Source organism: Pelmatolapia mariae, linkage group LG3_W, assembly GCF_036321145.2.
Source record: "Pelmatolapia mariae isolate MD_Pm_ZW linkage group LG3_W, Pm_UMD_F_2, whole genome shotgun sequence".
NCBI lineage: Eukaryota > Metazoa > Chordata > Actinopteri > Cichliformes > Cichlidae > Pelmatolapia > Pelmatolapia mariae.
In genome coordinates, this window is record NC_086229.1 from 64,136,644 (window position 1) to 64,164,563 (window position 27,920).

Genomic DNA, 27,920 nt, shown 5'->3' on the forward strand with positions numbered 1-27,920 from the left:
AAACATCAAACCGATTTGCTAAAGTTGCAGCACAAACTGTCTGTGTGCAGTTTGTCTCACAGTGTGTTGCAGCGAAAGGTCCAGCTGCTTATTTCACAGGGAGAGTTTAACTGTTTCAAACTGGAGGCTTTGTTGTGTGGAAGCACAAAAACATGATGACATGATAATAATGTGACTTTATGTGGTGTATATATGATACTGTAAATACGTTAGTTGTTATTATGCAGATTATATCAGTAAGGAAGCTGAATAGATCCTGTCTGATAAACTGTGGTGAAGGGCTGGGATTAAATCCGTGTGCACTTCCTCCCACTCGATATGTCACTGAATCAGAACACGTGAAGCCACACTGACATGTAGCTCTGATTGTGTATAGTAGTTATTTATTTTCTTTGTTGACATGATCGAAATCACTTGAACATAAACAAAGAAACAAAGACGAAGACCGCACCGGAAGGTAAAAACTACAAGTCACAAGGTGAAAACTACAAGTCCCAGCTGTGTTTAGGGAGGAGCAGTGAAAGTGAAAGTGTTGATCCTCCGTTCAGAGCAGCAGGAGGAGGAAGGTGGAACTGAGGCAGGTGAGTGTTAACATGAATATGTTTCTTCTTATGACATAAAATAATTCCACGCTGTTCGTGTCTGTGGGTGAAACGTGAGGCCGGTCGGCTCCTCTGAGCGCTTGTTTCCTGTAAGTAAAGAGGAAGTGAAGCGAAGTGCGCAGTTTAGCTGAGCCTCCATTTAGTGTGAGAGAGCAGGAGGAGAGTGAGAGCTGTGCTGAGGCAGGGTGAGTGTTAACACCGCTCTGACGTTACTGTGTCTCTGTGGCGGGAACAACAGGCTCCGTCCGTGGAGGCAAAAATAATCAGACTTTGGTTTTTCAAAGGAAACTACTTTATGTGGGAAGAGGCCGCGCACTCATTGGATAACGGCTTGTCAATCTCAAGTTATCAACCAATGAGCGCGTATGTTCGCAGTAAGACCCGCCCTTATCACGGCATTTTTAAAAACTAAAATGGCGACAGAAACTGCGTCACAGGAGCTTTTTTTTTTTTTTTTTTTTTTAATATAATAAACTTTATTAGGAAACAGTATACAGAACATGTATACAACCAGAACAAAATTTACATATGCCAGGGGGTGTAATACAAGGAATTACAAACATTCAAATAATTTGTAATTACTACAAATAGTAATAGTTTTCATAGCCTTTTTGTTAAGTGATCCACTAATTAACTTTATGTAACATAAAACATCAGTATAGTAATGTTTAAAATTAGGCTTTCTGTTACTGTATTTGCATTTGTGAAAATAAAATTTAGCTAAGATAACTAACATATTTATTATAAAGAAAACATCTTCATTTTTTTGCCTTCGAAAGAAACAAAATACAACATTTTCCCATTTCACAGTAAAGTCTTTATAGAGATTTCCAGCAATGAATCTACTGAAGTCTTTCCAAAATGTTCTAGCGTATGAACAGATCCAGAAGAGGTGCTGCACAGTCTCAGGATGGCTTCCACAAAATCCACAGTTCACATTTATGTCCCTTTTGAACTTTATCATGAAATGATTAGCAGGATAAAATTTATGCAGTATTTTAAATGAGACTTCCTTCACTTTATTTGTTACCAGATACTTGTTAGGAATTGTCCATACTCTTTTCCAGTTAATGTCACTGACAAAGGAGTTCCAATAAGAGACAACATGTGGAATAGTTAAAGATTCTGTCTGGAACAAAGCACGAATATTCGTATTATTTTTACTATGGCTTGTTAGACAGATTCTTCCTACGTGTGAATCTAAAGGGTTGGGGAGAGAAACAGATGATATGCAGGGTTGAATACCTTTAAAAAGCATTACAATACCCGTAGGTATTGCATCAAATACTATGGCATATTCTTTGGGTGTGGCTGGAAATTTATAGGTGTTTAAAAATTCTGAATAGGACATCAGCTGCCCATTAGGATTAAACAGCTGTTTCACTAAAACGATCCGTTTCTCAACCCACCTAGAAAAAAATAATGATTTATTTTTATACACTATGTTCCTATTATTCCAAATTGAATACGTATGGGGTGTAAAGTTGTGTTTATATATAAGGGACCAAGCTAATAGAACTTGTTTGTGAAACATCGAAAGGTTTTCTGGAAGCTTATCTATATTATAATCACAACCCAAGATAAAACTTAGACCACCAAACTTAGAGAAAATGTAATGAGGAATAAAATTCCAAATGGATACTGGATTCTTAAGAAAATGTTTAGCCCAATTAATCTTAAATGTACTGTTTAGAGTAGTAAAATCCAAAACATTGAGACCACCGTGTTCATAGTCATTCATCAATACACTTTTTCTGATGTAATGTGTCCCGTTTTTCCAGAGGAAGTTGAAGAGCATTCGGTCGATATCTTTACACGTTTTGTCGTCCACATGCAGAGAAATTGCTGCATAAGTCAATCGAGACAGACCTTCTGCTTTTGAGAGCAATACCCTTCCTCTTAAACTTAAACTTCTCTGCAACCATTGATTTAATTTGGTTTGAGATTTTTTAATAATTGGGGGAAAATTTTGTAAAATTCTGTCTTTTGGATCTTTGCAGATAATCAGACCTAAATATGTTGCTTCATTTTTAACTGTTATTTTACAAATACTCTGAACATTACACTCTTTGACAGGTAATAATTGACATTTGTTTAAGTTTAGGACCAATCCAGACGCTTTTGAGAAATCCTCTATGACATGTAAAGCAATTGGCACTTGGCTGTCATTTTTAAGAAAAATTGTGGTATCATCTGCCAATTGACTGATGACAATCTCTCTGTCTGCTATGTCTATACCCTTCACAGGGCTATTCGAAATATGAGAGGCAAGAATTTGGGTGCAAAGTAAAAAAAGATAAGGGCTAATCGGGCAACCCTGGCGTACCCCTCGATTAAGACTAAAACGAGAAGTGGTGCCAGTTTTCATTCTAATAGAACTATTAGCATTGGAATACAGAGTTTTGATAGCTCTGCAGAAGATATCACCAAAACCAAATTTCTGAAGTGTAAGAAATATAAATTCATGCTCAATTGAGTCAAAGGCTTTATATAAGTCCAGGAGAAGGATAAATGAATCATCAGATATTAGTGCTGAGTAGTCCAGAACATCCAAGACGAGTCTAATATTATTGGAGATATGCCTGTTTGTCATAAAACCAGACTGTGTCTCGTCTACAATATCATCCAAAATATATTTAATTCTACTAGCTAGCAAAAGAGCTAATATTTTATAGTCATTATAAAGGAGGCTTATTGGTCTCCAGTTGTCTATAAAAAGTAGGTCCTTCTTAGGTTTGGGAATTAAAGTAATAAGTCCTTGAGTAAGGCTGGGAGGAAGAGTGCCCCTTTCAATACTTTCATTATAAACCTGTAACAAAAAGGGGGCAAGCTGAGAAGAAAATGATTTATAGAATTCAGCCACCAGCCCATCTGTGCCTGGAGATTTGTTGTTTTTAAGAGATTCAATAGATGTCAATATCTCTTTTTCAGTAATTGGACTATCACAAAAAAGCCTATCGGCACTTTTAATCATTTCAACATTGTTTACAGAGTCAATAAATTGGGTAGCGACCTTTGCGTTATAATTGGATTCATACAACTTTGAGTAGAAATTACAACAAAATTGAGAGATAATTTTTGCATCATCACTGACCGTACCATTTATATTCAATTTGTGGATAGTATTGGCTTTGGATCTATGTTTTTCTAAGCGGAAAAAATAAGCAGAATTCTGCTCTCCCTCCTCTATCCATCTTTTTCTGGAACGAACGAAAGCACCTTCAGTTTTCTGGCGGTAGAGCTCATCCAGTTTAGATTGAAAGGACCTAAGATGTAATCTATCCTCCTCCGAGACCTCGTCTGGTGGCAGTTGATATATTGCGGAAATGTGAACAATTAGATTTTCTTCTTCTGCTGCCCTTGACTTAGCTATTTTTGCCCCGTACTGTCTCAACATTTTACTTGTCTCAAATTTAAAAATTTCCCAGTTTGTGCTATAGGAATTCTCAATATTAGCCTTGTGTATAAAGTGTTTCAACAGTCGTGTGATTTCAGATTTTACAAATGTATGGCTCAAAAGCGAGCTATTTAATTTCCAATATGAGGATCTATTAATTGCAATAGTAGGAAAGAGTTGCAGGTTAATATATATTGCTCTATGGTCGGTAAGTGGAGTTGTAAGGATATTGACCGTGACACTGTCCTTGGATAGACTACTTGATATCAACCAGAAATCAATACGCGATTTCCTTGAACCAGAACGGTTACTCCAGGTAAATGATATATCATCAGGAAATTTGTCTCTCCAAATATCAGTTACATTAAATTTATCCATAAATGTTTCCAATCGCAAATTTTTCCTAAAACGTTGTCCTGGGGGCCATCTGTCTATAGTGTCATTCAGCGAAACATTAAAATCTCCTCCAATTATTAAGTTTGAACTGGGATATTTAGAGAGCCAAAAACTAATCCTTGTATCTAAAGAGTCAATTAAATTATCATTTTCAGGTTTGGTATTATAGCCATATAAATTGACAATTATGTAAACGGAGTTATTGTATTCTACTACCAGACAAATATAATGACCCAAAGAGTCACAATCTGAATGTAGAACAATACCTTCAAAGCTACCTTTGAGAGTTGTGACCCCAGCTGACCTTTCTGTGCCGTGCGAATACCAAACATCGTTACCCCACTGAGACTTCCAGAAGTTCACATCAGCAGATACAGAATGGCTTTCTTGGAAAAAACAAAAATGACTTTTATATTTCTTAGCAAACAAAAATAAGGCTTTACGTTTACAGATCTGTCTCAACCCCCTGGCATTAAGGGAAACAATAGAAAATGACAATTAAGAAAACAAAAAATAAACAGCTAGAAATTTAAGGAACCAATATTGTGTGCTTAATAAAAAATAAACCTCACTAAGGGACCGAGCATTGCAAGAATAAAAATAACTTGGCAGAAATACACAAAATATTTTTTAGGATACAACTCAGGTGCTGAAACTTAGAGTGTCCTCACATTATAAATGAGGCATAGACTCATAGGATCAATGAAAAACAGTCAACCAAGTCCAAGCAACTATGCAACATCGTAGGGCCTTTTCTATTCCTTCGCTTCGCCCATATTCACCTCTCATTCTGAAGACGGGAAAACTTCTGTCCCATTAACAAAACCCCGGCATCCGACATAATAGGCCTTTTTATTTTCTCTGCGAGCCTTCTCGATAATGGGCCACAACTTGCTCCGGCGCTCCCTGTCTTCTCTGGAAAGGTCCTCAGCAAACTTCAAGTCCCAGTTCTCCTTCAAAAATGGAGATGTCTTGGCTGCTTTCCACAGGCTATCTCTGGTTCTGCGAGAGATGAACTGGATGATAATAGGTCTGGGACTGGTGTTGTTTGGGCGTTTGGAGCCGACCCGATGTACGGTGTCAATGGCGTCATGAAGTTGGTTTTTACATTCAGGCAACACGGCCTGACAAATCTCAACAGCAACTTTCCATGTATCCTCCTGTTGCTCTTCTTTGACACCAAACAGCCTGAGGTTCCACCGTCTGGAGTATCGCTCGAGATCTGTGATTCTTTGCTGGTGTTTATCCATACGCTCTTCCTCTTTGGAGATTTTCTGCTCCAAAGTGCCCACTCTGCATTTGACATCTTTTATCTCTTCACATGCAAAGTCCACAGTTTTTCTGATCCCGGCAATCTGTAGTGCAAGGTCATCCATTCTTTCATTTATTAGCTTTGATAAAGTGTCAACAATATCCACGCTATCTACCTTTGAATGCATCGCTTTCTTTGGCGCCGGAGACTGGCTGGGTGAGACGGGTAGAGGTGGAAACTCGTCCATCATGTCCTCAGTTATTGGGAGAGGTAGTGAAAGAGCCGTATAGTCATGGCAGTTGTCAAGCAGTGGGTTTACCGACCCAGTTGTTTGGCTAGCATTAGCCTTTAGCAGTAGCTTCGTTTTAGCGCTAGACGAGGCTCTTTTATTGTCACGCTGTGACATTTTTTGACCAAAATCAGTTCTCTTCTTGCTTAAATACCGAAAAAGCTTTTAAGGTCTGAGTTGACACAGTCTTCCTACCGTATTATACGGTTACATTTGCTAAGCTCGGCAGTAAGCGTGTACTTACTCGGCCATCTTGGAACGCCCCTCAACTGCGTCACAGGAGCTCAGGCTGACTTTAAGAAAGTGTGACGTTTGAGCCACTTCCTGTTCTCAGTCCCGGCGTCCTGATCACCGACGTTTCTGTTGCTCTGATATCTGATATTGATTATATCGGTAAACAGGCTGTAGCAGAAACATCAGGTCTGATCTGAAAATCCTTCAGAAACAGAGTTTTATGTCCGTATGAGGCCGCACACTGATTGGATAACCACCTGTCAGTCTCAAGTTATCAGCCAATGAGCGCTTAGATTCACAGTAAGACATTCACAGCGTTTTTTCAACTAAAATGGCGACAGTAAAACTGTAACGTGTCCTGTAATCTATAAACAGTCTGTGATGAATAATCTGAAGTCATTTTGAGCCTGACAGTAGTTTCCTGTCACAGAGCAGAAGCTGCAGGCAGTTTTTGACTTTATATTTAATTTATTCCAAAATAAATCAATAAAGGTAGAAAAGAACTCTCAGTGACATTAAAATCTATTTTTAAAGACAGATGTGACAAAGTGCAACAAATATAAGATGACATGTTTACAGATATTTGAAGTATTGATCATATGTAGAACACAGAGCAGGTCCAATAACACAGAGTCATCCTGCTCTTAAACAGCACTTTGGTTTCATGAGCTCACTTCCTGCAGGGATCCTCAGCTTCTCTTTGCAAAGGAGCCGTAACATGTGGGCTCCTCACCATGATGATGATCCCGAACACACTGAGTTCCTTCATCCACCTGATCATGTACTTATTAAATAATGTGATGGTTTTGGTGTTTTCTAAAGACTTTGAGCCTCTAAAATAACTGGTTTGGACTTTAGGGCCAAAGCTCCAACATTAGAAACCCGTCAGTGTGATGCTTCCAGTACAACAGCACCTCTGAGTGTGTGTGTTTACCTCTCAGACTAACTCCACCCTGACATCAAGAAGATGGAGGAAGAGGACGGAGCAGCATCTGCAGTATCCAGCTGTGTGTCTGTGAGGAGTGACTGGTCCAAAGACATACTTCCTCCAGACTTCAGTCATGAACCTGCACCAACAGTGAACTTCATTCATGTTCAGCTGACCATGTAAGAGAGCTGCTAAGTCAGAGTTCAAAGGTTGTTTCTATAAATGTGTTCTGCCAGTGACATCATAAATGATTCCTAATGGTGGTCCGGGTACGATAATGCTAGTATTACTTAGAGATGGACTGATCCGATATTACGTATCAGTATCGGTCTGATACTGACCTAAATTACTGGATCGGATATCGGTGAGAAGTAAAAAATGTAATCCGATCCATTAAATATCAAAAAAACACCTCACAAAACTTGCTACACGCGTAACTCAGCTCATATTTATTTATTTTTTGCCTGTCCCGTTTGGCTCTTTTGCCATCACAATTATTGTCTAAAGGCGAAGAAAGATGCCCAACGGATTTACTTTACCAAATAGACCATCCCAGCCTTGCCGTAATGGTCTATTTGATTCACCTTTTATTGTTTATTTTATTTTCACTTTCTGAATACGGGACAGACTTGACTGGGGGAAAGAAAAGGGAGAAAGAAAGAGGGAAAGAAAAACAGCGGGGAAGAGGAACAGGGATAAAGGGCAAAATACAAAAACCAACAAAATAAGCAGACAAAAAATACTTATATCGATCACCTGGATCACCTGTTGAGAAAGAAAAAAGAGAACAAGCAGAAGAAAACGAGAGCAACAGAATAAACAACATCACAATGATATATGGGAATATAACAGTAAATACTTAATATTAAACATTATTGTGCAGCACGTAAGATCGACAGCGCACAGTGTGCTTTAAGGTAGGAGCCAAAAAGGGTGTAGTTTGTGTGTGAGATCACCCGTGTGTACACCTGTGAGCATGGACGCGCTTGTTTTTAAAAGGTTCCTTCATGTAATGATCTGCTAGAGGATGTGGGGGGCCACTGCCCCGTCCTCCAGGGCATGAAGCAGGTATGTAGGAGATCAAAACTCCAGACATCCAGAGGCCCTCAGAGCACAAGAGACCAGGGAAGACCAACAGAGGGGCAGCCGCGCCACTATGCCAGAAAGAGCTGAGGAGAGTCCCAGATGAGGGGTCACTCAGCAGCTGCGGAGCAGAAGCCAGGGGGGGTTGCAGTGACGTGCCCGTGAGCTCCACCGGCAGCCAGCTGTGCCAGAGTGACCGAGCCCCAGACCGAGAGGCCAAGGGCACCCCACCCCCGAAGTGGCCCGAGCGAGCTCCAGGCTCCAGGCCCCGATAAGCAGCCACCAACGAGTGAGCCGGTGTGTACCTGGACGCCCATCCCCGGACACAAAGAACCACCAACGCACCGATGTCTGAGGGCATCCGCCACTGGCAGGGGAAGTGGTGGGGGGAGATAGGCCTCCAAACCTTGGAGGGCCTGAGATGTCCCCAGAGAGGTGGCGTCTGACACCCGACCTGACATATAGACACAAACATCCATTCCCACCCTCATGCTCTCATATGCAATTACTCAGCACACCGCCCCGACTCCGCAGCAGCAGGGAGGCCCCACATTCCAGACCCCAGTCGGACGGCCAACTCCTCCTCCCAGCCCCCCCGCTCCAGCAGGCCGCAGAGAACGGGGGTGTGTGAAGACTCCAAACCTCCCTCCACCCGCTCATATGTAGTGTTGATGCATGTGTGTTCTAAGGTGCATTTAAAACCCAGGAGGGCATGGAGCTACCTGCCAGAGAGCAGCAGGTAAGCGCATAGCCCCTCCTGCTAGCGCTCAATGTCTACGTGTATTTAAAATTGAGAGGTGGGCAACGACGCCAGGGGTGAGGTGTACACCCTGATGGTAATTTGGAGTCCGTGTTGCATGCCCACCCCCAAGATCCTATATGTATGTGTTATGACAGTGTGAGTAATGTGAATGTCTAAGTTGTGAGATAAAATTGAGGCACAGGCAGCCAGAAGGGGACAGAGGTGGGGGGGGGGAATGCCTATTAGTTAGGTTGCTTAATATTTCTGCTAAGTACTCTTTAAAATACCAGAATAGGGAGGATGGAGCAGGTTTAAGTTTATTAGATTGATCAGTGTTGCTGAACTATGAAATATTTTGGGTGCAGTGTATTTTTTACATACAGGTATAACAGAATAGCTTTAGTGTTGTTGTTTATTTAAACTTGAGTATGAACTTATACAAAATGCAGCAAGATATTAAAAAAACAGTTTTATTGATTAAAAACACACTATATCGGATTCATATCGGTATCGGCAGATATCCAAATTTATGATATCGGTATCGGACATTAAAAAGTGGTATCGTGCCATCTCTAGTATTAATCCTAGTAGTAATGCAATCCAAGGTAATGATTTCTTCTGTGTTGCTGTGAATGTCTCTGCAGCCGTCTGTACTCTAATCTGTGATAACTGTTGCTGATAGAAACCATCACATTATCCAGTTTGTGTGTTTGCAGCTGCTTAAAGGATTTTAAACAGAGATTAATCAGTAATTCATGTGATATGAATGTGATGTGGTTGTATTTGCAGAGGTCAGAGGTCACAGTCTCCAGTATCCAGCTGTGTGTCTCTGAGGAGTGACTGTTCCAAAAGCCTACTTCCTCCAGACTTCAGTCATGAACCTGCACCAACAATGTTCTTCATTCATGGAGCTCAGCTGACCATGTAAGAGAGCTGCTGACTCATTTATGGGTGTTTGAAATTCTGTGATCACTTTACAATTTCAGTTTATATTTTAAAAGTGTTTTTATTCGTAGTTGCCTGTATTTTTATTACACTGTGTGTAACATGGTGGTTTATGCTGTTTGGGACTGTTTTGGTGTATTTGTGCCAGAACATCAGATAAATGATTTCATCACATTTTAAAAGAAAGTATCAGGATAATAATCTGAACTGAGTCATCAGAAAGAAGGTCTCAACAGGCCACTGAGCTGATCTCCAAAGAAATGTAGAAGATTGAAGAGTCCAAACACGTACAACACAGTGCAATGTGCTGAGCTGCTCCTGTGACTGGACAAAACATTAGAAACAATCATTAAATGAAATAATGAAACATTGTGCAGATGTAATGTTAACCTGCTTTGTGCCACATTAGCACAACATGTACTGACAGAGCAGTGCAAGCAGAACAAAGCAAATGAGCAAAGTGATGTAAACAGAGTAAGTGAACAGAGTGAGCAGAGTAATATCAGCAGTAATGAAGCAGCAGGATCAGTGTAGCAGCATGTGACGTCATAATGAATCAGATATGATCTGCAATATGACAGTGAGACAAGAACATGATGTAAGGTCCTGTTTTAAACCCTGATGGTGATGCTATGAGGAGAGCATGTTCTGATTTAGGACTTGGATGGTCTGAGGATAGAAGCTCCTCTCTGTTTGTGTCCTGATGGTGCAGAACATTCTGTCTGATTGTAGAAGGAGCTGAAGCAGCATCATCCCAGAGGTGAAGCTCCACTGTGTGCAGACCTGAGGTCAGATTCCTCCAGGCTGATGTTCAGGATCTACAGAAACGTGTGGTTGTAGTTACTGCTGCACTGTGTCATTTGTTTCATTGGCTTCTTTTTTCTGCCTGTGTTCATTTGATTAATGTCTAACACATAAACAGGTTTGTAATCAAACATCAAATCATCAGGGAGGCATCATGAAACAAAGTTACTGCTGGAGGCTGAACTCAATTTGGTGGCAATGATCAAAAATATCACTCAGATCATTTCAAAGCTTTTAGTTCTTCTTCTTCACTTCTGTAAAACAATAGAACGAAAATCAGAACCCAGAAGTTCACTTCCTGCTGACTGAACTCTTTCAAAATAAAGCTGAAAGCTCTGAATGTGACACCGCTGCTCCACCACAGTTTTTAGAGGAGGTCAAAGGTCAGTTCAAAGTGATGGATCCCAGACTTCCAGTACATCCAGTGAAGGACATAATCAGCTCTGTGATGAAGGCTTTTACTGTGCAGTTTGTAGGCTGATCACTCTGTGTTTAATAAGACAGGAACAGCAAAGGAAACACTGACTCTGAATTCAAACACAAGTTTCTCCACTTTGACTTTTCTCTGTGACCATCAGAGCTTCTGCACAGTGTCATCAAATCTGGATGTTTGTCACTGACAGTAAATAATTTTAGTGATAAAGAAATGTGTTCACAGAGGGAGGAAGAGGAAGAGGAGTGGTGTTTGTGAGGAGGAACAGCTGTCCTGCTGTGCTTTGTGTCAGGACGTCCTGAAGGATCCAGTCTCTACCAGCTGTGGACACTGGTTCTGCAGACAGTGCATCTCCTCATACTGGGACCAGTCTGCTTCATCAGGAGACTCCTCCTGTCCCCAGTGTGGAGAAAGATCCAGAACCAGAGTTGGACTGCAGACAGCCAGTCAGAGCAGCTGTGTACAAAGTAAGACTGAACATCTGTCTGCTGATGGACTCATTTCTGAAAACTTTCTTGTTGTTGTTCAGACATTGAAGAGTTTTCTTTCTCTTTAGTCTCATTGTTTTTCTTTCTTTCAGCAGATGTTGGTCTGCAGGAGGTTTTAGATGAACATAAGATCAGTCTGAGGAGGAGATGTGAAAGTGTGACTGAAGGAAGTGATGAAACAGGAAGTAGAACCCTCCTCAACAGGATCTACACTGAGCTCTACATCACAGAGGGACAGAGTGAAGAGGTTCATACCCAACATGAGGTGAGGCAGCTGGAGACAGCTTCCAAGATGGACGCCCTCCATGACACTCCAATCAGGTGCCAGGACATCTTTAAAGCCTTACCTGACCAACAGAGATCCATCAGAGTGGTTCTGACCAACGGCGTCGCTGGTGTTGGAAAAACCTTCTCAGTGCAGAAGTTCACTCTGGACTGGGCAGAGGGCTTAGAAAACCAACACATCAGTGCGGTGGTTCTGCTTTCATTCAGGGAGCTGAACTTGGTCAGAGATGAGCAGTACAGTCTCCTGGAGCTGATCCATGTTTTCTATCCAACATTACAGAGCGTCACAGCAGAGCAGCTCACTGTGTGTAATCTTTTGTTCATCTTTGATGGACTGGATGAAAGCAGACTTTCATTGGATTTCACCAACAGGAAGCTTGTGTCTGATGTCACACAGAAGTCATCAGTCAGTGAGCTGCTGACAAACCTCATCGAGGGAAATCTGCTTCCCTCTGCTCTCGTCTGGATAACTTCCCGACCTGCAGCAGCCAATCAGATTCCTCCTACATGTGTTGACAGGCTAACAGAAGTACGAGGCTTCACTGACGCTCAGAAGGAGGAGTACTTCAGGAGGAGATTCAGTGATGAAGAGCTGTCCAGCAGAATCATCTCCCACATGAGGACATCCAGAAGCCTCCACATCATGTGTAGTATCCCAGTCTTCTGCTGGATCACTGCTGCAGTTCTGGAGCACATGTTGACTACAGAGCAGAGAGGAGAGCTGCCCAAGACCCTGACTGACATGTACTCACACTTCCTGCTGGTTCAGACAAAGAGGAAGAAGAACAAGTACCATGAGGGACATGAGATGAGTCCACAGGAGCTGATGGAGGCTGACAGGGAAGTTCTTCTGAAGCTGGGGAGGCTGGCGTTTGAACATCTGGAGAAAGGAAACATCATGTTCTACCAAGAAGACTTGGAGCAGTGTGGTCTGGATGTCACAGAGGCCTCGGTGTACTCAGGAGTTTGTACAGAGATCTTCAAAAGAGAGTGTGTGATCTTCCAGAAACCAGTTTACTGCTTTGTTCATCTGAGCATTCAGGAGTTTCTGGCTGCAGTCTACATGTTCCACTGTTACACCAACAGGAAGACAGATGAGCTGAAGGACTTCCTGGGAAAAACATGCAAGAAGTCATCTCTGGATGATTTTCTCAAGCAAATCATAAAGAAATCCCTCCAGAGTAAAAATGGCCTCCTGGACCTGTTTGTTCGCTTCCTTCATGGCCTCTGTCTGGAGTCCAACCAGAGACTCTTAGGAAGTCTGCTGGGTCAGACAGACAACAGTCCAGAAACCATCCAGACAGTCATCAACAACCTGAAGAAGATGAACAGTTATAAAATCTCTCCTGACAGAAGCATCAACATCTTCCACTGTCTGATGGAGATGAACGACCTCTCATTATTTCAGGAGATCCAAGAGTTCCTGAAGTCAGAGAACAGATCAGAGAAACTCTCTGAGATCCAGTGCTCAGCTCTGGCCTTCATGCTGCAGATGTCAGAGGAGGTTCTGGATGAGTTTGACCTGCAGAAGTACAAAACATCAGCAGAGGGACGACTGAGACTGACTGCAGCTGTGAGGAACTGCAGAAAGGCTGGGTGAGTCCAGATGTGATCATTAACATCATTAATTAGTGTAGATTAGTAGTTTAGTTCTTCAGATATACACAGTACTAAACGACTCTCATTATTTTGAGATTCTCACATAAAATGATATTTTCTGTTGATCAGGAAGTGTGTGTGATCCTGCATTGGTAGTCGTACGCTGTGTGTTGTAGACTCACAACAGGGGCGATCGTGGCTCAAGAGTTGGCAGTTCGTCTTGTAATCGTAAGGTTACCGGTTCGAGACGGTCTTGGTCGTTGTGTCCTTGGGCAAGACACTTCACCCGTTGCCTACTGGTGGTGGTCAGAGGGCCGGTGGCGCCAGTGTCCGGCAGCCTCGCCTCTGTCAGTGCGCCCCAGGGTGGCTGTGGCTACAATGTAGCTGCCATCACCAGTGTGTGAATGGGTGAATGACTGAACGTGTAAAGCGCTATACAAATACAGGCCATTTACTCACATCTACATGTAGTACCTGTGTTGTGTCATTAGGGGGCAGTATTTTAAATCTGCTGTTGTTGGTCATTCAGACGCTCCTGTTAGAGAGAAGACAGAAATAAGAATCTATGAAGAGCTTCTTTGTAGTGAAGTGAACTCTAATGTTCAAAACAGTGACAAATATCCAGAGCAGTCACCGTCTGAGCTTCTCCTCTGACTACAGACCAAACTACAGACAGAGTTTAGTGGCATAAACATGGTGAGTGAGGATGAAGGTGCTGAGGAAGACTCTGTTTTAGTGTGATGCACTGACGTCCCTGAGTGACAGTCCTGTGGTTCAGTGAGGGCTCAGAGGTGAACCAGCTGTGCTCTCTTACTGCCAACAGTGGGACAAACTGAGTGAGAAGACACTGCTGACATCTGGACTGAACATGTGTCAAATATGTGAGCTAACGCTGATGTCACAGCAGCACATGGATTCACTCTCATTCCTGCTGCTGCTCCTAATGACAAATGTCTGACTTCATGTCCTCATTAATCACAGAGCTGATTGTTCAATGTTTAGTTGTTGCTGCTGAAATATCGTCCCTATTTTCTGCTGATGGAATTCACTGCTGTGTTTTTTGCCAAAGACAAACTGATCCATGTCAGTTTATAACAATATTCAAAGTGAACACAGGTTGCTGCTGGACACAGACAGGTAACATCATTTTGACTTGCTGTCACCTGGATCTGGAGTCATAAACACTGAAGCCCAGAACAGGAAAACAAATCTTTTTCTGCCAACTAGTGATACACCTGCAGACTAATGGCTCAGAAAGCTAAAATGAGCCAATCATTTCTTTGTTTAGTTGAAATCAGATCTGATATCAGCAGCTCTGAGTTCATTCATCATTATTGTCCAGTGGTGAGATTTCTGCTGCGTTTGGTAACAGTCAGCAGATTTTTCCTGCGTGTGGACATGAACAGTCGTACCTGACAGCAGCAGGTAGCAAACAGAGATCATCTTTCCAGCTGGAACTCTTCACTGAGCTGAACTCATTCAAAATGTTCTGGATTCAAAACAGGAAACAGTCTGAATGTGTTTCTTCACTCTGACTCTAGATCAGATCTCACTGACAGACTGTGGATATTATGGAAGCCTAAATGTGACGCCATCTTCCTCCCTCATCTGCCAATTAAAGCCAAACAAAGATTCTCATTAAAAGTCTGAAGGTTTGAGAGAGACTGAATCATTGTGTCATGTTGAACACAGTAAGAGGAGCTGAAGCACAGATGTGAAGAGCAGATGTTCATCAGATTATGACGTCACTCTGTTTTGTCTTCATGTACATTCAGTCTGTGTTTATAATGCAGATTTTCTTCTTTTATAATAACACATTTTATATTTTCCATAATCACAGATTGTATAATTGTGGACTCTCAGAGACTCACTGTGAAGTTGTGGCCTCAGCCCTGAAGTCCAACCCCTCCCATCTGACAGAGCTGGACATGAGTAAGAACAACCTGCAGGATTCAGCAGTGAAGCTTCTGTGTGCTGGACTGGAGAGTCCAAACTGTCAACTGGAGACTCTGAGGTGAGTTCACTGACTGCAGCTGTTGTTGTTTTTCTATATTTCAGATCTTTGATTGATCTTTGAAACTTTCTTTAGTTCCTAATTGTTCAAGATGTGTCTGAAGACAAATGTGAAGAAGTTTGAGTGCTTTCAGAAATGTTGTGTCTTTCCAAACGACTAAACAACAGTTTTTCCCCTTGGCTCCAAATAGAAGTGACAGACTTGAGCAGGGTTCGTTTAAAGGCTGACAGAAGTGGAGTGGTGATGGGGAGATGTTTGACAGGACAGTTTTTACCCTGCACAGGTTCATATTGTGCTTTATCAGTCAGTGAAGATGAAGTCAGTACTGAATAGGCTGTAGAGTGTGTGAGAAACTTGAATGAGGCTGTTGAAGATCTGATGATAGCAAATAAAACCAGGCTGCAGAGACTTTGAGCTTGTTTAGAAACAGAAAGAGAGAAAAGAAAGACATGAATGTCAAAGCTAATAAATAGGGATGTACCGATACTGGTATCAGTTATCAGGGCCAATACTGTAAAATGTGTGTGTACTCATAATTGTAAAAGTTAACCGATACCAACTTATTTCATGAGTCAGAGGGTGGCTTGTCATTTCAGTTGTAATTTTTTAGATTGGCCGCTGGGGGCACATGTCACGCTGAACAGGAACAGGGTTAGGCAAGTGAGACTGGCGGCTCCAGATAAAAAACAAACAAACTGGAGGCTGCTGTAGCTACGCTAAGCAAAATGTCGGCAGTGTGGACTTACTTCATAATATGTGAAGATGACAGAAGCAAGGCAGAGTGCAAATTGTGTACTGGTAAGGTTTTAGATTAGATAAAACTTTATTAATCCCTCGGGTGGGTTCCTCTGGGAAATTCGGTTTCCAATAGCACAGCACTGATGGAAGTTACAGAATGTGAGCGGAAATATACCATATATACACATATATAAATACAGAGACATATATAAATACAGAGACATATATAAATACAGAGAATACAAAGGGATAAATAGAATAAATAGGAATAAGAATACAAGGGAATTGCACATTTCAAGTATTGAAGTCTATTGCACTGTTGGATATTAACAAAAAGTATTGCACAGTGAAGTGAAGAGGCACCACAGCTCAGTTGTTCCCCCCTCTGTCCTCCTGTTTCTCCTCCCTCTCCCCTCCAGAGAGGAGTTAAACAGTCTGATGGTGTGTGGGACAAAGGACTTTTTAAGTCTGTTGGTTCTTGTCTTTGGGAGAAGCAACCTGTCACTGAACAGGCTCCTCTGTTTGTTTATGGCCGTGTGCAGAGGCTGCCCAGCATTGTCCATAATGTTCAGCAGTTTTTTTGGTGTCCTTCTCTCTGCCACTGACACCAGAGTGTCCAGCTTCATGCCGACCACAGAGCCAGCCGTCATGATCAGTTTTTCCAGCCTGGATGAGTCCTTCTTTGCTGTGCTGCTCCCCCAGCACACCACAGCATAGAAAAGTACTCCAGCAACCACTGACTGGTAAAACATCCTCAGGAGCTTCCTGCAGATGTTAAAAGACCTCAGCCTCCTGAGGAAGTACAGTCGGCTTTGGGCTTTTTTATACAGGTGCTGTGTGTTGCATGACCAGTCCAGCTTGTTGTCCACCCACAGCCCGAGGTACTTGTATGTGGTGACCACCTCCACCTCCTCCCCCTCTATCTGAACTGGCAGTGGACCTGCTCTGGACCTCCCGAAGTCCACAACCAGTTCCTTAGTCTTTGAGGTGTTGAGTTGCAGGTGGTTTGTGTGACTCCATGTGACAAAGTTCCTCACCAGACTTCTGTACTCCTCTTCCTGATCATCCCAGATACACCCCATGATGGCTGTGTCATCTGCAAACTTCTGAATATGGCATAATTCAGAGTTGTAGCAGAAGTCAGAGGTGTACAGGGTGAAGAGAAGAGGGGACAGCACAGGTCCCTGTGGGGCTCCTGTGCTGCTGACCACAGTGTCAGACGTGATGTTCTTCAGCCTGACGTACTGTGGTCTGTCAGTGAGGTAGTCAGAGATCCAAGCGACCAGGCAGGGGTCCACCTGCATCCTGTTCAGTTTTTCCTGAAGCAGACACGGCCGGATGGTATTAAAGGCACTTGAAAAGTCGAGAAACAGGATCCTGATTGTGCCTTTTCCCCCATCCAGGTGTGAGTGGGCTCTATGTAGGAGATACAGGATGGCATCCTGTGCAGGGGACAGGTAGATAGGAGAGTACATCGTTCAATACAAGCGATTTAATAAAACATCTGAGAACACATCATGTGCTGGAATACACCAAGTTTACTAAGGCTAACGCAAAACCAGAGCAGCCAACTTTAACTCAGGTTTTGGAAAAGTGACAAAAAATGTCAAGAGAAAATCCACGAGCAGTTAAAATAACAGAGGCTCTGACTCATGTTATCGCTCTGGATGACCAGCCCCTGTCGGTCATGGAAAACGTAGGATTTCGCCGTCTTCTCAGCATACTCGAGCCGCGATATGAGATTCCCAGCCGCCCATACATCACGGATATAATGATGCCAAAAGATTTTGAAGAGTAAAAAAAACATGCATAACCACATGCAGGAAGTTTCAGGCTTAAGTTTCAGTACAGACATTTGGACAAGCAATGTGTCCCTGATGTCACTCCTCAGTTTAACGGCGCAGCGGATTGATGAGGAGTTTGTTCGTCATCAAGTCACACTACATGAAGAAACGGGCTCTGGAAATATTCGTGTCTGAATATGGACTCCCTGATACGCTCATGGCTCACCAGTGGACACTACTGAAGAAGGTGATATCTGTTCTGGGTCCATTCAAGGACTTAATTCGAAAAGTCAGCTCTTCAGATGCCATGGCTGCAGACGTCATTCCACCAGTCGCTGTGCCCCACAGATTTCTAACAAGGGAGACTGATGAGGACCATGGGATCAAAGCAATGTAGGGAACCTTGGCTGCAGCTGTCAGGATGCGGTTCACTGATGTGGAATAGGTGGTTCATTAATGTTATGTGGATCTGAAAGCTGGAGACAGTGCCAGATAGTTCACTTTTATTTTGTTTGGATATAATATGGACATTCTGCAATAATTTAACAGAATTCAATTCAATTTGATTTATACAGTGTTAAATCACAACAACAGTCGCCTCAAGGCACTTTATAGGGAGACCCTATAATAATAAATACAGAGAAAAGCCCAACAACCATATGACCCCCTATGAGCGAGCACTGTGGCGACAGTGGGAAGGAAAAACTCCCTTTTAACAGGAAGAAACCTCCGGCAGAACCAGGCTCAGGGAGGGGCGGCCATCTGCTGCAACCGGTTGGGGTGAAAGAAGGAAAACAGGATAAAGACATGCTGTGGAAGAGAGACAGAGATTAATAACAAGTATGATTCAATGCAGAGAGGTCTATTAACACATAGTGAGTGAGAAAGGTGACTGGAAAGGAAAAACTCAATGCATCATGGGAATCCCCGGCAGCCTACGTCTATTGCAGCATAACTAAGGGAGGATACAAGGTCACCTGGTCCAGCCCTAACTATATGCTTTAGCAAAAAGGAAAGTTTGAAGCCTAATCTTAAAAGTAGAGATAGTGTCTGTCTCCTGAATCCAAACTGGAAGCTGGTTCCACAGAAGAGGGGCCTGAAAACTGAAGGCTCTCCCTCCCATTCTACTTTTAAATACTCAGGAACAACAAGTAGGCCTGCAGAGCGAGAGCGAAGTGCTCTAATAGGGTGATATGGTACTACAAGGTCATTAAGATAAGATAGGGCCTGAATATTTAAGACCTTGTATGTGAGGAGCAGGACCAAACAACTACCCAAGCAAACATAACTCATCTAAACAGGAAATGACCAAAGTTTCACTGAGCAGAAGATGATCATCAGTGACGCTGTCTTTAAAATACTCTTGTTTGAAATGTACGACTTTAATGTGAAACATTCAGAGTTTTTTCTCTTGTTGTGTTTGTTTGAAGCTGCTTCCTGTTGGCTTCAGCTGTTTGGAGTTTCCATTTTCTAAACTTCTACATTCTGAACCTTCTTCAGCTCTGAACAGATGATGAAACACTGAATGATTTCAAGCTCACACTTTGTCTAATAAACTTACATCTTTCATTCTTTATACAGATTGAGGGCCTGTGGTTTGTCAGAGATCAGCTGTGATTATCTGGCAGCAGCGCTGAAGTCCAACCCCTCCCATCTGAGAGAGCTGGACCTGAGTACTGACTCCGATTCTTGGAACAACAACAAGCTGCAGGATTCAGGAGTGAAGCATCTGTGTGGTTTCCTGGAGAGTCCAGGATGTAAACTTGAAACTCTGAGGTCAGTCAGCATGTTTTAGTTGTGCTGAGATGAATATGATGTGAAAGTTGTGCTGACACTAAACTGCAGACATCAGGCTGATATTATACTGATCCACACTGAGGATCTTCATGGTAAAGTCTGTTTTCTTCTTCTCTGGTTTAGTCCATTGACTGCAGCAGAACAATGTTCACATTTCAAACAGTGATACTCAACGTATGGCCCGCGGCCCAAACGCGGCCTGCCCACCTTTCCTGATTCAGAGAGAGGGGACCCTGATTAACTGTGTAGCTTCTTCCTCATGGTTCTAAGTATCAGACACAACAATGAATAATCCACAGCTGACTCTCTTTAGCAGGTCAAAGGTCACGGCACACAGCAATCTGTGAAACAGTTTGGAGCAGGAATTATTGCACATTTACAAACTGACACTGCTGCACGGCATGCTGGGTAATGCTAGCTGGTCAGGTATGGGTGTGCTAACGGCTGTGAGGCTCCGTGGCTGCAGAACACTGAAGAAGAGAAAAGAGGCGGAGATGAAGCAGAAGTTTAGCTCCAGAGAGGAGCTGTCACTGTGTGGGTGGAGCTGAGCCCCGCCCACACAGTGACAGTGAAGCAGGTGAAGAGTAATAAATAAAGACTTTAACAGCAGACAGGATTTGATAAGCTGATGTAGAAACATGTAGAATGATGGTGGCAGCTACAGAAACAGGTCCCTACAGACTAGAGCGTGTCTCCTTTGCATCTTCCATATTTGATACTGAGAGTTTCCAGAAGAGCAAACATCAAACATGCCTCCAAACATGTGACGAGTCAGACTGACATCATTTCTACAGAGAACAGTGTGAGCTCTCAGCAGGTCACTTCAATAAGAAGGACAAACAGTGCAGCAGGAATGACTAAACCCACTAACAGTCTGATATCCTGTGTTCCTGTTGTTCTACAGCATCATCGTTAATGCTGCTCCACCACCATCACTGCAGCTGACCAATCAGCTTCTGTCACGTCATGTGACGCTCTGTGACTCAGACTGGAGAAATGCTAACTGGCTAACCTGAAGCTAACCTGAGAAACAGTCAAAGTACTGATGATTCCTACAAAGTGTGTGTGTTCAGTATGAGATGAGTTTGGTAGTACTGTGTGTGCACAGGTGGACTCCACAGGAGATCTCCTTTATGAAGAAACTGTGAAAGTTTGTCCAACAGTGGGAAACATCTCAGTGATTATCTGTGAAGCAGAAGCTAAACATAATAATAGAAGAAAAGGAAAATAATGATCCAAATCCTGCTCTGAGTTTAAACATCACTACCAGACAGTAAAGGCTTCCAAAGACTGCTCACCTCTCACACTTAGTTAAAGATGCTCGTGCTGTCCATAGATCAGCTGACCTGGTGGGTCTCCATGATCAGCTTTGTTTATTGGAGATAAAGACTGAGCCCTTTAGAGCTTCATTTATTTTAACTGAGCAGAAGATGATCATCAGTGACGCTGTCTTTAAAATACTCTTGTTTGAAATGTACGACTTTAATGTGAAACATTCAGAGTTTTTTCTCTTGTTGTGTTTGTTTGAAGCTGCTTCCTGTTGGCTTCAGCTGTTTGGAGTTTCCATTTTCTAAACTTCTACATTCTGAACCTTCTTCAGCTCTGAACAGATGGTGAAACACTGAATGATTCCAAGCTCACACTTTGTCTAATAAACTTACATCTTTCATTCTTTATACAGATTGAAGGAATGTGGTTTGTCAGAGATCAGCTGTGATTATCTGGCAGCAGCACTGAAGTCCAACCCCTCCCATCTGAGAGAGCTGGACCTGAGTAGTGACTCCCGGTTTTTGTTTAACAACAACAACCTGCAGGATTCAGGAGTGAAGCATCTGTGTGGTTTCCTGGAGAGTCCAGGATGTGGACTTGAAACTCTGAGGTCAGTCAGCATGTTTTAGTTGTGCTGAGATGAATATGATGTGAAAGTTGTGCTGACACTAAACTGCAGACATCAGGCTGATATTATACTGATCCACACTGAGGATCTTCATGGTAAAGTCTGTTTTCTTCTTCTCTGGTTTAGTCCATTGACTGTAGCAGGACAATGTTCACATTTCAAACAGTGATACTCAACGTATGGCCCGCGGCCCACACGTGGCCTGCCCACCTTTCCTAATTCAGAGAGAGTGGACCCTGATTAACTGTGTAGCTTCTTCCTCATGGTTCTAAGTATCAGACACAACAATGAATAATCCACAGCTGACTCTCTTTAGCAGGTCAAAGGTCACGGCACACAGCAGACAGTCAGAAATATTATAATTCTGATCATTTGTCAGTTGTGACACTGTGAGACTTGATCAGAGGTGTGATCATCACAGCAGAGGCCTTTGTGTCAAAGTCACTGAGGATCAAACAGAAACACATGAAGCAGATTTTCCTCTTCTGGCTTTTTATAGCAGATAACCTTCAAAATATTCTGCAGTCGATCAAAAACTGAAGAAAACCATGAATCAACATGTGAACATGAGCTGATGCTGCTGAAGTGAAGCAAAGTTACAGAGGTTTGATTTAGGGATGGACCGATCAGATATACAGTATCGGTCTGATCCTGACCTAAATTACTGGATCGGATATCAGGGAGAAATAAAAACTGTAATCTGATCCATTAAATATCACCAAAGCACCTCACAAACCTGCGACATGGTGTAACCAGGGTAGTGACCTCAGCATGTGGGAGCAGTACGTGTCACATGATAGAGCGGCTGTGGTGTGCCAGATGTTGGCAGTGTGGAGTTACTTCACACTGAAAGCATCTGGAGCCTCGCTACGTGCTGCCAAAGCGGCCTCTCCGAGCAAGCTATCCCAGAGAAGTAAAGCTAGTGTGGAAGTTCATCTGTGACTCTTGGTAAAGCATTCCTACGTTAAGCTTAACAGCTGATATATGGAGCTCAGACGTCTGTGTGCTGTCATTGCTGAGTCTGACTGAACGATGGACAGACTCAAGTTTGACTTTGAAACAAACTGTGTTGTTAAACAGTTTCATGGTTCAAAGCAAAACAATGAAAAACATTTACGTTTGTATAGAAATGAAACAAATTGATTGTGAGGCTAAATGTGATAGAAACAGCTCACACTGACATCCATCCTGTTTAAACATGAGTGTCATGAAGCCTGTTTGCATTTATTTGCACTGCTTTCCACTCTGGATGTTCTTTCTGTTCAGCTGTGAGTATAAAACGCTCCATTCTACAACCTGTTTGTTTTAGTTGTTCAATAGAAACATTATTTTGTGCTGATGTTGCACTTCTTTTTTTCACATCCAAAGAGTTTTTGAAAGCTGGATAAAACTGCATTTAAATGACTTTTTGAATATTACTTTAAATACAAAGTTCAGTAAAGTCTAATGTTTGGGGGCAGTGTGTTTTTGCAAACAGGTATAACAGAACAGCTTTAGTGTTTAGATTTTTAAAACTTGAGTAAAAAAAAGTTTGATTATAAAATCGAGTATATGAGATTCATATCGATGTCGGACATAAAAAGTGGCATCGTTCCATCTCTGCTTGTATTACAGACACAGCTCATTGTTTTTCAATTTGGTATCATTTTAAAAAGTTTACATTTCTTCAGTGTTGAACAGCAGACATTAGACTTTCCTGTCAGAGGTCATTTTTGAAAAAATGAGGTGCGTAATATTCAAGAGAATAATGCAGAAAACAGAGATTTGAGATGTGAACCTATTCTTGGAGAACACTGAGAGCGAGCGAGCTGTGCAGGCAGTAACAGCCAAAGTCAGAGAGAATTAATTTATTTATCAAACGTGAAGCAGAGTTTGGAGCTTCTTTTGCTGCTGGTTCAGTCAGTTTTGGTTGGAGACAGATGAAACCTGCAGCTTCAGGATCTGTGAGCTGTCCACTTTCAGCCCCGACGGCGTGTCCGTGTACGTGCCGTCGAGTGAACGATCCACGCTCTGTGTTTCCATCTTTGTGTGTTTAGCTGCTCTCATTTACTGTTTTAGCTGTTTGCTGCTGGTTGAAATAGTTTGTGAGCTTTAACCTGAGATTCTGTAGTTTGATTGGAATTTCCAATAAAGGATCCACAGAGTTTGGTGACAATATTGACAGTAGATGTTTGTGTGAGTGCTGGAAGCAAATGAGTGTGTGATGTTCTTTCAGTGTTGCACTTTGTAGACGCTCCCTGAGCACTGGTCTCACAGCCAGCTGCACATAGAGACCAGTGTTGTTAGTCCAGGTCAGAAGATGACTTGTTGGAATGAAAATGAGCTTGTAGTTTGTCTGCTTTAATAATGTGACTGGAAAAAGGTGTTGGACTTCAAATATGTCCATTTCTTTCACACTTCACCTTTAAAAGTGAAGCCATGTGGTTCCTGGAAGGAAAAACACGACTTTTTCAAGTCTTTGTCCTGTTTTTATGAGAAATGTACGACTTTAATGTGAAACATTCAGAGTTTTTTCTCTTGTTGTGTTTGTTTGAAGCTGCTTCCTGTTGGCTTCAGCTGTTTGGAGTTTCCATTTTCTAAACTTCTACATTCTGAACCTTCTTCAGCTCTGAACAGATGATGAAACACTGAATGATTCCAAGCTCACACTTTGTCTAATAAACTTACATCTTTCATTCTTTATACAGATTGAGGAACTGTGGTTTGTCAGAGATCAGCTGTGATTATCTGGCAGCAGCGCTAAAGTCCAACCCCTCCCATCTGAGAGAGCTGGACCTGAGTAGTGAATACTCCCGGTGGTCATCTAACATCAACAACCTGCAGGATTCAGGAGTGAAGCATCTGTGTGGTTTCCTGGAGAGTCCAGGATGTAAACTTGAAACTCTGAGGTCAGTCAGCATGTTTTAGTTGTGCTGAGATGAATATGATGTGAAAGTTGTGCTGACACTAAACTGCAGACATCAGGCTGATATTATACTGATCCACACTGAGGATCTTCATGGTAAAGTCTGTTTTCTTCTTCTCTGGTTTAGTCCATTGACTGCAGCAGAACAATGTTCACATTTCAAACCTTCAAAGAAGAAGAAAAATCCTCCACTGGATAATTCACTGTGAAACTCTCAAACTCTTCATTCCACCTTAAAGTCTGTCTGACACTGAAATCCAAAAAAATAGCCGTTTGCTTTACAGACAGCAGTCCAACACAAACATACACACATCATCCAAAACACAGTCCAACATCCAAATCTCCTCCACTGCCAGCATGAATGATGGGAAAGAGAAGGAGGAACACTCTGACATTCAGGGTTAGAATGAGTTTCATGAAGCAGACTGTGAAGATCAAAGCTGCATTAGAAGCTTACATGAATGAATGAGTGGACAGAAGTGGACAGAGATCATCTGAAGAACTTCAAAGGCTTTAAATCAGCACATTTCTCTTTATTCTTTATCAACTCTGTTAGTTTCTCTCAGTTTTCTGTGGAATGAAGCTAACAGCAGGCTAATAAGATGCTGACCAATTGGTTTCTATTAAAGGTTGTAATTTGTATATTAAAAGGTGTTTTGGCTCAGCAGGGATCAGCTTACAGTTAGAACACAGCTGCTGGATGGGATTAGCATGTCATAGCTATCTACCAAACTGCTAACTGGGGGATTTCAGGCCATCTATGAATCATTTTCGCTAACTGTTTATTCAGCTGAGGCTCACAGGGCTGCAGCCTGTGCCCTAGCTGTCATAGGGCAAGAGGCGTGGTCCACCTGCACAGGTGAGCAGTCCATCACAGGGCCAACAGAGAGAGACAGAGGAGCAAGGTCTCACATCCACACCTACAGCCAATTTAGAAGCACCAATGAACCTAAGCAGCATTTCATTGGACTGTGGGAGAACATCCAACCTCCACAGAAAGGCCCAGCTGACCAACAAGCTTCAACATACAACCTTCTTGCTTTAAGGCACTAGTGCTAACCACTTTTCCCCATTTCAGCCCAAATCCTGCATCTTCCTGTTTCTGACTACAGGCCAGCTCCACTAACACTTTCTCATCAGACACTGCCACCTAGTGGAGGAGGTCCTAGTTCCATTTGAAGCTTCAGATTACAGTTAGTTCCTTTACAAAGAGGTGGAGGTGGTGGGGCCGCAGCACCATCATCACTGAGTGCCATAGGACACTTAACCTTTGTTTCCATATGCTGGGAACTTCCTGTTGTTCCAAGGAGGACTGGAAAATGTGTGAAAATCTCCCAGTCAGTTCCTCACAGCACACTTCAATCATTTCCCTCCCACAGCATCAGGACCAGGGCTTTTTCTCTCTTTGGTCCCACTAAGAGATTTCCACACAAACACCTTATCAGTGGGACTCAAATGAGTCCAAGTCTTCTGCTGATTCAGCATCACATTCATCTTTGCTCCTTGTTCTGCATCCCCACCATGGACTTCATTCCTTTCCAAGCCAGCCTTAAGTGTCCTTTATTCAGCTCATCCTCTGCTTTACTTTTACACCTGATTTTAGCTGCTTTATCTCTCTTTGAACAAGTTTCTGTGCCTCAATCTTTTTCTTCTCTCCCTCATAACAAGACAGCTTCTTCTGCCTGAGAACATGTTTGAGTGATTTACTAATCCAGGGCTGCTTATTGGGGAAAATACTTCCTGTTTTCAAAGTAATCCCCATTTTTCCCAGAAAGAAATGTAAGTAGAAATTGATGATCTAAGTGAGAACATGAGCCTTTAAAAAGTCCCAGTGGGTGCAGTCAAAGCAGTCTCTCAGTCCCAGTATAGAGTCTTTGGTTCAGACTGGAACAACTGTGTGCCCAGTTTGAGCTCTATTCAGTCCTGTGACCTGACAGACCCAGAGGGGCCATCACATCACATCTAGAAGCTCCCCTAATGGAGCCACAACACATGTCCAATACTTAGTCTGTCTTGTTGGACCAACTGGAAGAAATGATTCAAGGAATTAGTCACAGAACAGAGATTCAAATCTATACATCTTTCATTCTTTATACAGATTGAGTCGCTGTGATTTGTCAAAGATCAGCTGTGATTATCTGGCAGCAGCACTGAAGTCCAACCCCTCTCATCTGAGAGAGCTGGACCTGAGCAGGAGCAACCTGAAGGATCCAGATGTGAAGCAGCTGTCTGATCTTAAGGAGAGTCCAGACTACAGACTGGAGACTCTGGTGTAAGTAGAGTGATGGAGTGAGTGGGTGGTGCTCTCAGCAGTATTGTACTAAACACAGTCAGCATGAAACAAAGATCCAGTGTTTCCTGTAAAGCTGCAGCTTCTCAGTGAAGCTGTGAGAGGAGAATGGTGACAGGCTTCAGGATTGGACACAAACACTTCCTGTTTCTGCCTTTTTGTCACCTTTATGGTCACCATAGTAACGGCTGACACGCTGTGATCAAACACTGTCAACAGCCAATCAGCTCTCTGAACAAAGCAGCACGCAGACCAATGACTGCATTCATTTCCAAGTTTAAAGCAGTGAAGGACACAGTCTGTAGGTGAGGAAGAATTTAGTGAGAGCAGATGTTTGGATGGAACAGCTGGAACCGTCCATCTGGATTGTTGGGGTAGTTGTTGGGGTTCCTACAGAGCTCAGAGTGGACAGACCAAGGTTCTTCTAATGAATGAAAGTCCAAACTCAAACTAGGAGTGAAAAACATTTTCATCAACTTCAATAAAAAATCCAAAGATTAGAAAAAGTGAAGCAACAGTGAGTCCTAGTACAGTCCCAGCACTGAAGTCCCTGCTGCTCTTTATACTGGATGTGCATCATCACTGACTGACAGCTGATGAAGAGTTTCTGGAAACACTCGTTTATCTCCTCTGCTCTTCCTCCTTCTCTCTGCAGGAGGAGGTGATGATGGTAAACAGGACGGTGTGTGCTGAGAGAGGAGGAGCTGTGTCCTGATGATCCAGAGAGGTTGAAGCAGCAGCAGCTTGTGTGTAGAGACGGCGTGACTGGGAGGTGGAGTGGAGAGGAGAGCTTCATCAGAGAACAGCTCCACTGTCAGACACAATGTAGAGTCCAGCATCATCCCTGTGTGTCCCTCTGGATCTGACAGAGGATCATCAGTGTATCTGGACTGCTCTGCTGCTGCGCTGTCCTTCTGCAGTCTCTGCACAGTCTCTGTCTGACTCTGTAAATATTTTACAACTTGTTGTAATTACAGAACATTAATATTATATTCTAACATGTGATCTTATCTTTATT

At 42.6% G+C, this 27,920-nt stretch overlaps 1 protein-coding gene across 2 annotated transcripts; it reads left to right on the forward strand.

Annotated features, from left to right (window-relative positions):
- Nucleotides 1-496: 496 nt before the first annotated feature.
- On the forward strand, nucleotides 497-27,920 carry LOC134624713 (NACHT, LRR and PYD domains-containing protein 12-like). 2 transcript variants are annotated; one of them, XM_063469731.1, is made up of 11 exons: nucleotides 497-581; nucleotides 7,112-7,277; nucleotides 9,713-9,847; nucleotides 11,331-11,572; nucleotides 11,686-13,474; nucleotides 15,318-15,491; nucleotides 19,595-19,789; nucleotides 21,492-21,689; nucleotides 24,395-24,595; nucleotides 26,711-26,884; nucleotides 27,558-27,920. In XM_063469731.1, exons 2-11 carry the CDS (start codon nucleotides 7,138-7,140, stop codon nucleotides 27,565-27,567), a joined length of 3,258 nt encoding a protein of 1,085 aa, XP_063325801.1. In that variant the 5' UTR covers nucleotides 497-581; nucleotides 7,112-7,137; the 3' UTR covers nucleotides 27,568-27,920. The 2 variants fall into 2 exon arrangements, with proteins under 2 accessions (XP_063325801.1, XP_063325802.1); XM_063469732.1 differs by having other exon boundaries at nucleotides 11,689-13,474.

What these genes read in the sequence shown, in the direction of transcription:
- LOC134624713 (XM_063469731.1), top strand. Translation starts at nt 7,138, where the DNA reads ATGGAGGAAGAGGACGGAGCAGCATCTGCAGTATCCAGCTGTGTGTCT. An exon ending in TCAGAGCAGCTGTGTACAAA is followed by an intron (nt 11,573 to 11,685) that starts GTAAGACTGAAC and finishes TCTTTCTTTCAG; the next exon opens with CAGATGTTGGTCTGCAGGAG. An exon ending in TGTAAACTTGAAACTCTGAG is followed by an intron (nt 19,790 to 21,491) that starts GTCAGTCAGCAT and finishes TTCTTTATACAG; the next exon opens with ATTGAAGGAATGTGGTTTGT.